At 34.4% G+C, this 13,206-nt stretch overlaps 1 protein-coding gene across 6 annotated transcripts in view; it reads left to right on the top strand.

Annotated features, from left to right (window-relative positions):
- The window catches only part of LOC123690913 (partitioning defective 3 homolog), a 44,906-nt gene that overhangs the window by 16,035 nt on the left and 15,665 nt on the right, over positions 1-13,206 (top strand). For 2 of the 6 annotated variants that reach the window (XM_045635049.1, XM_045635050.1), the window contains 10 exons: positions 4,431-4,631; positions 7,646-7,801; positions 8,588-8,733; positions 9,101-9,214; positions 9,527-9,618; positions 10,220-10,416; positions 10,810-10,980; positions 11,219-11,455; positions 11,701-11,876; positions 12,305-12,456. In XM_045635049.1, coding sequence (XP_045491005.1) covers positions 4,431-4,631; positions 7,646-7,801; positions 8,588-8,733; positions 9,101-9,214; positions 9,527-9,618; positions 10,220-10,416; positions 10,810-10,980; positions 11,219-11,455; positions 11,701-11,876; positions 12,305-12,456 — 1,642 coding nt within the window. Of the gene's footprint in view, positions 1-1,786; positions 1,894-3,516; positions 3,755-4,430; positions 4,632-7,645; positions 7,802-8,587; positions 8,734-9,100; positions 9,215-9,526; positions 9,619-10,219; positions 10,417-10,809; positions 10,981-11,218; positions 11,456-11,700; positions 11,877-12,304; positions 12,457-13,206 lie in introns of those variants that run through there. The other 4 variants (XM_045635052.1, XM_045635053.1, XM_045635054.1 and 1 more) reach the window with 4 other exon arrangements.

Below are 13,206 nucleotides of genomic sequence, written 5' to 3'. Positions count from 1 at the left end.
TGGAAGCCTCCTAATTATTTCCGATTCAGCTTCGATACAGCTTCAAGAGAATCTAGTTCCTAGTCATCATATTACACAAATAAAAATGCATAGTGATTGACCTATCGTTTTCTTCAGACACCCTATTAGCTAAATAGGTCAACACAGTTGCCCAGCAAGCAGATGTCCCCTTAATTAATTGGTTGCACCAACTTGACTAAAATGAAGTAAGAAGAAGTATGGGGCTACACTTTGATAAAAGACTAAAAGGGAGGGACTATAAGTTCTTCGTTAAGTCTAATAAACTTTTACCTCTTATCGTGACGAATATTGGTAACGGTATATCGAGAGTCAAGCTTGACTTTGGGCCACGGCGATACAATAATAGGATTATCCGCAACAACTAACAAACCATGAAATATTACCCACCGACTCTCTATTATGTAACATCAAGTTCGATACATAAAGGGATATTCTTGTACGTCGCGAGTTATAATAGCATTAATTGTCTATTGTTGTTCTGATAGATGGAATATATCTTTGAAATGAGCGGAGAATTAAATTGTTCTGAGAATACATATATGTGTACGAGTGCATATCATCATATTATGTCTTTATGTAGATGTAGGTACTTACCTACTACATTTCCTTCCAGATATTTTCTTTATTTTTTCGCTGTATGTACCTAACAGTTATATGAATATATACATATAGTTATATTATTTAAAAAGTGTTAAAGTGGGTTAGGTACTTATCTAATTTACTTTTTATTTAAAAATGTTAAATTGGGTTATCTAATTAAATTAAATAATTATTGTAGTCCGTGCAGGTGCCCGTTATTTTTTTGAAGCGTCTCATTGTTAGCAAACAAAGCTACATTCGTCTATTTGATATATCTATCCGTGACATTCTCGTATTTATATGTTTAATTGGTAATTAAAACCATGTACATAATATTATTCTTGAAGTTAGTTATATGCATTCGTATATTCAATTATATTATGTATTTTAAACTAAAATATATTTTCGTAGGGTAATAAATTAGCGCCTTCCAATAAGTAATTACTATAATATACACATCGATGCATTTGCTCAGATGACTGAATGGCATAGAAATTCTATGTTGATAGTTATAAATATAATATAAGTATGTTTTATGATATCAATCAATATTAGTTAACTTTATCTGAGTATGACAAATGTTTATAAAATCATATTTTGAATACTTTTTGAAACATCCGTTTTAATCAAAATAGATTACCTAGCGATAATCATAATCATATTGTATGTTATTATTTTGTTAACAGTTAAAGATTGATAAACTATTTATTCTTATTTAAAATAAGGCTAGAATTTAAAGTCAATCTGGATGCGGTACTTGTGCACCTGTAAGTTTTCTTTATTTGTCCAAATCCTACATGTTTAATTGTAATTACAATGAAACATGTAGGATTTGGACATACTTAATTAAGGATGTACTTGTATGAACTATGAAATAGTGTGACTATAAAACACACTTATCGTATCCACTACGCTATGAGTCATTTAATTAAATTAACGTTGCATAGATCTAGAGAAAATGCACTAACTGTAACCTTGCTTGCCTTCCGTCGAGTGATCGTTTTGGTGGCTAATCAGGTGCTCTAGAAAACATTATAATATGTTTTCAGTGACTTCAATTGCCCATTTATTACCGATTATTTGAGAAAAACTAAAATTGTACCAGTTGAAACTACTTCTGAAGTTAATTTTACGGCTATAACTTATTCCACAATCGGTATCTGTGTTGGGCTTCAGTTGTGTTTGCGTCGCGTTAGCGCTCGACTGTGCGCCTCGGTCTGTGTATTTTTACTAAGCGTTCCTTTCAATAACATTGAATCGACCGTGATAACTATACAATTTTGATTTAAAACCGTACGTTTGAATGTTCAAATCTCTGGTCATTAAGACATTACGAAGTGCTAATTGCCAAAAGTGTGTTACGCGAAATAAATTGCAATAATTAATCTAATATATAAAAATCAATGCCACTTTTCGTTGTAATTCCATAACTCGAGAACGGCTGAACCGATTTCGATAATTCTTTTTTTATTATATTCCTTGAAGTACGAGGATGGTTCTTATGTAGAGAAAACGTTAATATGTACCACGGGCGAAGCCGGGGCGGACCGCTAGTACAACTCTAAAATTGTATCTTTAATCGCGCAATTACGAGCACGTTTACACCCAGCCTTCAGAATAAATATCAGTTCTCATTGTTAGATTTTGTGTGGCAGGCATCATCTTTATGTTGGTCAATTCGATTGCATAAATCAGCAAGAATGGCATATGCAAATTTCAATAAGTGCAAATGAAATGTAAACAAGTTGCCTTGAATTATGGGTCTTCAAACTATTACATATTATCTGTGATTTAGCGATTGTTATATTGCATGCACGAATACGTTTTAGTTATGGTAGGTATATCAAATTTACTTACTTTTCAGGTTGTTTTCTCATGGTGTTTGTTGATTTTTTTTGTCACGTAATCTATTCCAAATCTGCTAAATATATTTTCATTTGTGATATCGAGTTCATCATTTCTTAATGATTACAGGACTTCAACGTTTTTCTTGGATTTTTAAGAACGTGTAGTTTCTGTTAATAATATTCTAATCATAGCCTGAACCGACTATATAAATTATGTTGCTTGACGCATTTCATAACATTAACAATTCGATACGCACAATATTAGGGACCATAAATGCATGCATTTCCGTTGGTAACACCAATATTGGGCATGGACAAATTAGTCGCAATAGATAATAATGATGAACGATCTTATCAGGAAAGTACTACGTGTTGCTTGTCTTCATGCTTCGTGCTGTATCTTATTTTAATAGTTTACCAGAAAAAAGTCACAACTTATATTCAAAGATATTCTTTTAGGTAAAAACTCGATTAAAATGTGATTCTTGAAAGCATTGCAAAAAAATTTGTTATTATCTTTACGCTTTCATTGCTTTGCTCTCAAACGTTATTTTGGTTTGAATTCATCTCGGCGATTGTATAATAAGCATTAAGCATCAACGGTAATTTTAATCTCATGAGCCGGGCGGTCATCTCGCTTCCTTCTCGGAAGGTGCTCGCGTGATCACTGATGGACACTCTTCGGTGCGTTCACGGAATTCATAACGTACGCACAATCGTGATACACGCGCATCTCTCGCACGTTGTGATTACGTTCCGATTGCTTTTTGCCCCGAAAGATACAATCTTCTATGCATATTGACTTAGCGAATTCCGTGTCGCTTTGTCGGACAATTAGTTACAGTGTAAATTACTGCACGATTTTTGGCCTACTAAAAGGCGACTTTTCTGAAGTTATCCATAATGGGATGTAGCATGTGGTACGGTAGCTGAACGCGAGGCCGTGTTTGGCCACTGGTGCGCGAAGGTCAAGGCTCCTTCGCGCCGTTGGCCTGATACAAACAGTTCGGTGTTGCATCTTGACCACTCCATTGCCCCGCTTTACTCTAACGATAGTCACTTTTATTAGTGTAATATTCATTATAGTGATCAAAATGCCTGCCAACCTTAAATACCTACATAGTTTCTCACATTTTGTTAGACAAAAGTGTTAGAAAGTGATATGTTAAGATTATGCCAGTGTTGTGAAAATATGCTTACATAAAATAATGCAGGAAGATGAGGTGAAACCCGTGCCTCCTCCACGATACAAAAAACGAGCGAAATTAGCTTCTAACAATGATCGTCAACGAAGAACTGTAACATGGGTAAAATTTTTAATTATAAGTTAATTAACAATGACAATAATTCTAGTTTAAATTTATAACGTTCAGAAATAAACGATAGTAATGCCTGTAGAAATTGAAACAACAGGAGAATAGAAAATGATACATATCAATATATCTACATCATCTACAAAACCTATGCTTCATTAGTAATAAAAACTATAGAAGTACATACAGAAAATTGCTCAATGACTGACATCAATAACTTGATCATTGAAATGAATCGCGAATCCCACAAAAGCCTGCGAACACAGACAAAACAGCTGTGTTACGAATGGCCTTTGAAAACATCATCCAAGTGTTCAATAGAACGATTATCTTGGATGAATAGTTCCAATGTAAAGACCGCGTGGGAATGAATACGACTTGAACGTATTTAAAATGGAGCTGTGATTTTGTGCGATTTTTTTTCACGAGACACCGTGGACGTTTTTATCTAGCCGATAAGATTTCTTTTGTATATCTCGAATTTATGTTATGTAGGTATCACAGATCGATCTAACGTTTGCACTGCATACATCTTAAATGTTAAACTCTGTGTAAACTTTTCTTCGCTCATTGAAACTATACAATTTACATAAAGTTTAGTTAGTAAAACAGTGCATCCCCCGAATAGGTAAAGCGAATGAGCAATAACAAAATGTTTTCTAAATTCCAGGGTCCAGAGACATGGGTGGGTGTGAGAGCGTTACGAGCCAGCTCCGGCGGTATACTCGACCCAGATGACCGCGTGTGCGACGTGGCTGACGACCGCGAGACGCTGACGGCGGAGTGCGCGAACCAGGCGCAGCCGCGCGCCGCGCAAGCGGATGGCGCGAGCGGCTCGTCAGCCGGCACCGCCTCCCCTGATATGTTTCGGGTGCGTTCATTTATTATTTCATAATAATTACAGTAATCAAGTGCATAAGGGTTGTTAATCATGGGATGTGATTGAATAATGTTATCAAAACGTATCTAAGAAGCATTTAGAACAGAGTGGGAAAAAATGGATTTTAAAAATATAAATAATACAAGGACAATAAAATAATGCTTAATATTTGATTTTATATATAGGTAGGCATAATATTAAATTCATAACCTGCTTTCTATTGCATAATTAAACTTCATAGTTCATACGTTATAAATTATAATGTAGGTAATGTATCATTTTAATATCTTGTTAAATGTAATAGATATGCAAAATAAAAAATAATACAAACTACATAATATGTGCATAGGTTTGCAAAGTGAAAGTGTAAACAATAAATAAAAGCGTTAATAATAGATTATAGAGTACACAAAATTCTTTTTCAAAATGTTTTTTTTTCGTTAATTTCACGATTACTATTTGAATCCGATTTTAAATAAAAAAAAAAATTAATGACAAAAATATTAAATAATGAATCTATCTTTTTTTTTTAATAATTTATTCAAAGAGAATCTATCTTATAAACAAAGGTTGCCAGTATCACAGACTAATAATAATATACTACGTCCAGTATCATGGTAATGATGGTAGCCGGTAGGTACTATTAAAATAATTAAAAAGTAAGAGCTATGACAGCCAGCGGCTATTCTATTTTTAAATAAGCGCGGGATTTCAAGTATAAAATATTATGAGTATATACTTAGACCAAATCATGTCGTGACATGCCTGAAAATGTTCAGCTTATGAAAAAAATTCAGTGTATATTATTATGAGTAATAAATAACTCACATTAATTGTTAAATAATATTTAAGTTGTGATAATTTGTGCAAATGGGATCTTGTTTTTCCGGTGCATGTTCGTGTAAAATGAGAACTAAAAAAGTGAGTAGTGTTACTTATATTATTTTGAAGAATCAAACATTTCTTAATTTACTCCCTCTAATAACGCCTAAGTTCTTTCATAGAATAGTAAGACTGTTCAAACTTATTTTATTATTTATATGTATTTGCCAAGTGCTACATTTGTGGTAACATAGATAGCAAAACACGTATATTTGTGCTGTTATCAGAATTTTAAATTGTACTGGTTCTTTTTATCACTGTTAGTACATTTTTTCTTCAATTAATTTGTAATTTTGTAACATACCTACCAATATACATATATGCTAGTTTATCTATCTTTAGCTACTTTTAGTTAAATATATGGTGGGATAAAAAAAACATATAAAACATACCTACATTACCTACATACCTATAACACTATGTACATGCCTTTTTACAAATAAGTACAAGTGAATTATTAAAATAACGTATTCGAAGGCAGTATGGCTATTTTATTTTTATATTATTCACGTTTTTTCTAAGGCTATTTATTATTTATAATACGTTGACTCATAAATCACCGATCATTTCTTACAATAAAAATTGCAAAGTGCTAATCAGACACGGCTTATGTTATGAAATAGGTAGTATAGGCATTGATACTTTATAATATCACAGTATATAGAAAATATTATGAACGTCTTCATGTAAGCTAAATGAAAGTAAAAAATTGAATTGTTTAGTAATGGGTTACCTTAAATTCTCTTTACAAATAATATAAGTCTATATGGTGAATAATTTTAATTGATATGTAATTACTCATAACTTTTGCCGCATGAAACTAATATGGATGTTTTGCAGAATTGTAGATAACGTGATTGAACTAGGCTAACTGGATTAGAGAATGGCCCGCACGCTAGCAGGTTGATATGAGTAAACACTAAACGTGATATTATAGTTCATTGTGGCTATAAATCGATTTTGCTTTAAGTAAATAGATTCTAGAACATATTTAATAAGATTACAATGTAAATATCGGTTTGTTTAACAAAACGCGTTGTTATAGCGCAAAGTATTATCTTCTTATTTCGCGAATTGAAATTGAAAGTCACTCTGATTAGTATTATTTGAGACGTAAGATCCCTGGGCTCCACTAGCGAGGTATAAAATGTATGTGTGCTATCAGATAATTTATTTTTGTAAGTACCAAATTTCATTCAGATTCGATCAGCTGTTTTTGTGGAAAGAGCAAAAAATATAAAAACATTCTAAAAAACTTTTATGCTTATAATATTGAAGATAGTAGGATAATAAATAACTGTTATATAGGTTTCAAAGACCCGTCTATGAAAACTAGGGTCCGATAAAATATTAACACAAATTGCAATATAAATAACAGTTATTTCAATTTCTATTCCGTGGTAAATTCAACCACAATTGAAATTCTTCCTCTAAGCTAATTTATTTTATCGGAATTACGCGTAAATATTGAAAATTATATCGCATTTAGGTTTTAAGAATGTATTGAAACTTGATTGTATACACAATGTAATACAATAGATACTGAAGTCTGTAATTTGCGTTCGGAATCAAACGTTATCATGTAAGCATGTGTGCACTGTATAGTCATTGCCAGTGCTCTGGTTACATTTGTATCGGGGTTGGGTAGTTAGGTACCAACCACACCTTCCTATGGAATTGGAGTCATAGTGATAATATGTGTTATCGTATATCGAGTGAACGATGGCGATACAAAACTATGACACGAAGTACATTGTAATAATTGACTCAAAACATTTCCGTTTTATGATTTTCGCAGACAACTAAAACTATAAACGATTTCATGTGTGTACGTTTAACTTAATATTGCACGTAGTTTTAACCAATCTATAAAATATCTATTGCAATCATATTGTAAAATGACATTATTATGAAACGACCGCGACCCACAATACCTACAAAGCCAGTATTCTCATTCATATCAAATACATACATTTAGAATTGCTACAAATAATTTTTGGATTTCTTAAATATTTGGGAACGAAAAATCCAGCAGACGCGACTGCATACTTTAAAGATTACATTCAAAGCTTAAATTGTATGTATGTATTTCATCTATAAATACATAACAAATGTTTTTTCAGGGGGGAGGTGGAGTCGGCGGCAGTATGCGGGTACCAAACAACGACTCTTGCGTGGAGGTTGGAGCTGCAGATCTCGAAGACGGCGCTAACGGGCTGCAAGTGCGTCGTGGCAGCGAGCCCACCTTACACCAGGATACTCTACCACCACAGCGACAAGTGAGATATTTTTTTTTTTTTTTTATTGGTAATAGGGGTGCGCTTGACCACAATCTCGCCTGATGTTAAGCTGAGATGTGGTCTAAGATGGAACGCGCTTCCCTAGAAGGTACCTGTTCACTCATAAAGAGTGAATTAGGTGTGAAGACGGCAGTGAATCGAGGCGCTATACTTCTAGACCTGAGACACACACTCAGAAGCTACACTGATGGGGACTAGTCTGGAGACTGCGGGGACGCCCGAGCCCCCCCAAGGATGTCCATAGGGCCCTAAAAATAATAATATCTAATATCAAACCTATACATATACAAACACACTTTTATATTTATTACATTGATTAATGTATCCCTCGCTAAACTTTTATAGTGGTTGTATCAAATTTTCCTCATAAATAAGTGCCGTTGTACATGTATTCATGTATTGATATACCTATTGATTATTAATTTGTAGTGTATTTAAGACTATACATATCAGCTTTAATGTTATATAGAGAGCATTCTATTCTACCGTTTTGCAATTTGCTGAAATTGACTTTAAAGTATTTTAAAGAATTTCCGCTTTTCATACAATATTTTACCAGACGTATAACTAAAAAGAACATAGTCAAAGGTCAAAGTATATATTTTTGGTTTTTTCACTGTTCATTTCAATGTGTGTGTTGCTCTAAGTCTTTATTATGTAATCTGGTGTTTATTTTTGTTGACAATAAACGATTTATTATTTATTTATTTAATCTAGCTAATGAGTGTGTGTATACTTAAAATGTAATATATTAAATTCGTTTAGGTAACAGACCAAACGAAGCGCTGGTCAGCTGCGGTAGTGTGCCGCGACGACACGCACGCGCCGCGCTCTGACCGCACGCACGCACACGATAACGCGCACTTTCAGAGGCAAACCAATAGACTGTCCATGCAGTTCTCGGGGCCTGGGTGAGTTGGAATTAATGTGTTGTTTTTTATGTGATTTGGTCAGTTATAAAATTGAAATATACTTCTTGTTGAATATTATAAAATAATCCGATGTGAAAGTAAAAGAATTGATGAAATGTTTGGACTTTAAAGATGTAGAAGAATTAATATATTACAAGACAGTCCAAATCCAGGTTTTCTTTTGAAATTTCATTAGTAAGTAGCAATTCAGTCATTTTTATGCAGTAACTCTATATTCTGTGAACTTTAAAATATTTAAGAATAGGTACATAGTTTGTTTTATCCGCGTTTTAATCAGATTTTAATTCTTCATCCATACGGACTATCTTTTACCAATAAAAACAAAATAAATATATCCCTATTTCAGCAGCGGTGTATGGATGGAGGCAGCAGAAAGAGTACAAATGTACGGCAGCAAGAGCTTACCGAGAGATGCGCGCCGAGAGCCGCTAGGGCAGGACACTAGCGAGCATAGCAATAGGTAAGTTTGGACATGCCAGTTCAAATTATGAAATGCTTTGTGGACCACTGTTTTAGAGTAATAGATCAGTGAGAAGAAATTAATGGATATGGCAATTTAACAAAAAAAAATTTCTGAAGATCGCTTTCAATCAAAATCTATTTGAAAGCTTATGTAAGCTGAATGCTAATATGCTTGGTTTAACATCCACTAATATGATCCATATAATGAAATATAAATAATAATGAGTACATGATACTTTATTTATGAGTCTATTTTAACATCATCAGAACTAGAATCAATTGGTATTTAGATATTTTTTATTTCTCACAGAGTAGAAGATATGTTGCGGTGGGTGTCGGGCGTCAACAACGTGACGAACGTTCACACTGCGCAAGAACGACCCGCGGATCTTATTAATGAAGGTATGACTTCACAATTTAATTGAAATATGTTTAGATGTTATGTATAAAAATGATTTACTTTTTAATAAGCTATTAGAGAAAACCATTCCTTTGTATATGACTATTTTAAATAGTAAATCAAGACACTGAAAGTTGGATGACTAGTCATATCAATTAAGGATAAAGAGGCATAGGTACTTAACTAATGCTTAATTTGAATAAATGCAAAGGCAAAGGCTGTTACCATTTTCTTAATCCATATGATCAATTATTCTGCCTGATGGTGGGTTAGTATCACTTGAAATAATAGTATTGCGTTATTTTGAGTTGTTATTTTATATATTCACATTCATTATTTATTAGTACGTATATGTAAATTCCATTTCAAATTTACTCTTCGTGACTTTAGTAAAGAACCCTATAATGTTTTAGATCAGATACTACCCTGTTGACGCTCCCCTAACAAAGTAAGAAGTACATCGTGTGATTTAATATAGACCACACAATTTCCTGCCACTTTTATTTCTAGGGTTTTGTACCAAAAGGGTAAAACAGGACCGTATTACTCAGACTTCGCTTTTTGTATATGTCTGGCCATACTAATAAATAAACAAATCCCCAGGTCGAACCAGCGAGCGAGCCATATCCATGGAAGTCCCCGTGAGCCCCGCGAAGTCCCAGGGGCTTGGGGCTTCGGGGGCGCAGGCCGTGCACGTGTCGCTGGTCAAGGGGGAGAAGGGGCTCGGCTTCACCATCACCACACGGGACAACCCCACGGGGGGACACTGCCCCATTTATATTAAGAATATTTTGCCTAAGGTACGGTGTTAACTTTTTATCCCTGAATGAAACTTTGTCTGTCGGTTTGTTTTTGAGTTTTTAATAAATTATTTCTTTGTTGCTGTGCTGTTTCATAATAATTCAAAGATGCAGTGCAGTTTATATCACTTTAACAAATCATTTTTTTTAAAGATGGGCCCTTTGAGACTGATCTTGTAGAATTCTTCATAAGTTCGCATTTGTAATTTTAAGCATGAATGAAAATTATGATCAGTCAGATAATTACAAACACTAAAACAATAAATAAGAACTTAATTTTATAAAATAAAGTAACTAAATCAAGAATGACTAGTCTGCTGTCTGACCAGTTGTGTAAAAACACTAAATACATACACTTAATAACGTAAATAATTAATTTTTAACTATTTGCAGGGTGCAGCAGTAACAGACGGTAGATTACGAGCTGGAGATAAACTGGTATCAGTGAATGGAGTGTCTGTATCAGGGCTCACACAGCAACAAGTGGTCGCGTTGTTAAGGAACACCCCCACTGACTCCACTGTGGACATACTTGTCGAACGGGCACTGCCTAATCGGACACAGGTATGATTATATTTATTTATATATATTAGAGAAAAGAAACCAAGTATTTGTATTATTATCTCTTACTGTTGGTAAATCAAAATAAATAAGAATAAATGTGATGTTTTATTTTATTTTAATTTATAAAGATGATTGAAATTTGAAAATAAAAACAATTTGTCAAGCACCGAAAATTATGTGACACACCTAAATTTTCATAATTCTATCGCAATTCACCAAATCTAAACCATAATTACAGAGGGTAGAACCCCAGCAGAGTCCAACAAAATACGCAGAAAAAGCAATAGGTGCCCCCAAACCAGAAAGCGAAAGAGCCATAGAGAACGGCAGAGTTTCCAGTATTGTCAATGCTATAAACGCAAATAATAACTCTACGAGAGGCAGAGTGTCAAAGAGCTCTTCGAAAGATGACCTGGTTAAGGATCAGTCTTTGGATTCTGCGTTGCAGGATGCTTTGAATTCTTCTACGGGATCTGTGAGTATGATTTTGATCTAGAAACTTCAAGAATCATTTAATTTTTTTCAAAAATAATCATGTTGTTGTTTTTGCTGTGCTGTGTGTTTACAAATGAGTTGACATTTTTTGATCGAGTTATGGTCGGGAAACTTAAATCTTTAAATGTTTTCCAAAATAATATACATAATATTGTTGCTTGTGCTCTGTTATTATTTCTGTATCCATACTTTTAAGCTAACATTCTTTTTTATTTTATCTTTTAGGTGTCAGGGCTAAGAAATCGTCTTATATTAAGACTAGAAGTGCCAGTACACGAGTCGGAAAAGGCGGGTCTAGGAATAAGTGTGAAGGGGAAAGTGACGGCAAGTCCGAAACCTCATGACTTGGGGATCTTTATCAAGTCGGTGCTACATGGAGGTGCTGCTTCTAGGGATGGCAGGTTAATACTATATTTATAATATTATGAACTTAAAATTTACAGTGAAATTTGGTAATTTTGTAATTTATATTGTAGACTTCTAGGTCTTTTTTTAAATGTTATTGAGCATAATAAACATACAAAATATGTTTTAGATGTGTTGGGGCTGGATTTATATTTACAATAATTAATAACTACAGAAAAGTTACAAAATAAACGACCAATTCCTAGTTACTTTATTTGCCCGTTATTTTGTCTTTACATTGTTTTTGCACATTAATTTGTTATTGGTCACTTGAAAATGTTCCTATCGGAATTGTAAATTACTGTTTTCCAGATTTTTTATTGAGAAATAAGATTAAAATTTTGATTAAATATTTACCTTATCATGTGGCCATTTTAATTGCCCATTTTAAGTTAAATGTAGTAATTTTAAATATTATTGACAGGTTGCACACAAACGACCAGTTACTCTCCGTGAACGGTGTATCACTAGTGGGCCAGTCGAACGCGGAAGCCATGGAGACGCTGCGGCGCGCTCTCGTGCACGCGCGGCCCAACGTGCGGGGCGCTATCTCGCTCACTATCGCGAGGCGTACTGGTGCGTATGGGGGTGGTGGGACAGGGGTGCTGTGGAGTCGTTATAAATTGTTTTTTTTTTGACGTGACAACGTCTTATAATCCGATAGAGTCGGCTGCACGCACGAAAAAACATGACTCATGCGGCGTTACCTCGCTCTGAGGCGTTCCATGTGGCTTGAAGTGCAAGCGAGAGCGCGGAACGAGCGACAAAGAAGCACAATCGGCCTTAAGACGTTGTCACGTTCAACTATCGTCAGTAAACCGACTTTACACACAACCAATTTTTTTTAAAGCTATAATTGCATAGCTTCTATCGCGCGCCTTGAGCGCCGGGACCGAATCGAGAAATTCCATAACGAAAAAACCTCACGCTCCCCACTCCGACGGGCGGAGGTGTGGCTTGAAGGCATAGCATGCAATAGCTTTACCGCGGCAGTCCCCGAGTGACACACGTCGTTTTTTTTTTTTTGAGAGTGGAAATTGTATGGAGTAGTGTTTTATTTTTAGAGGTTAGATTACAAAACAATATACAGTAGACCGCGCCGTAATTTATCGAATTACAAGGTACTCTTTCGTAAAACATTCGGACTATAAGGGAATCTCTAGGCCGAACTCTACAATCTGATAAATTCGATACTCCGATACTTCAACGATTGTCGGAATATCACGAGTCCACTGTTGCTATTTCATAAACTTACTTATTGAAATAATTTTGTACTTCTGAGTCATTCGTCCTGAACTTGATCTGTTAACATGTTATTACATTTTA

Source organism: Colias croceus, chromosome 4, assembly GCF_905220415.1.
Source record: "Colias croceus chromosome 4, ilColCroc2.1".
NCBI lineage: Eukaryota > Metazoa > Arthropoda > Insecta > Lepidoptera > Pieridae > Colias > Colias croceus.
Note: the sequence above shows the minus strand (reverse complement) of the source record. Positions and strands in the feature narration are given on the sequence as shown.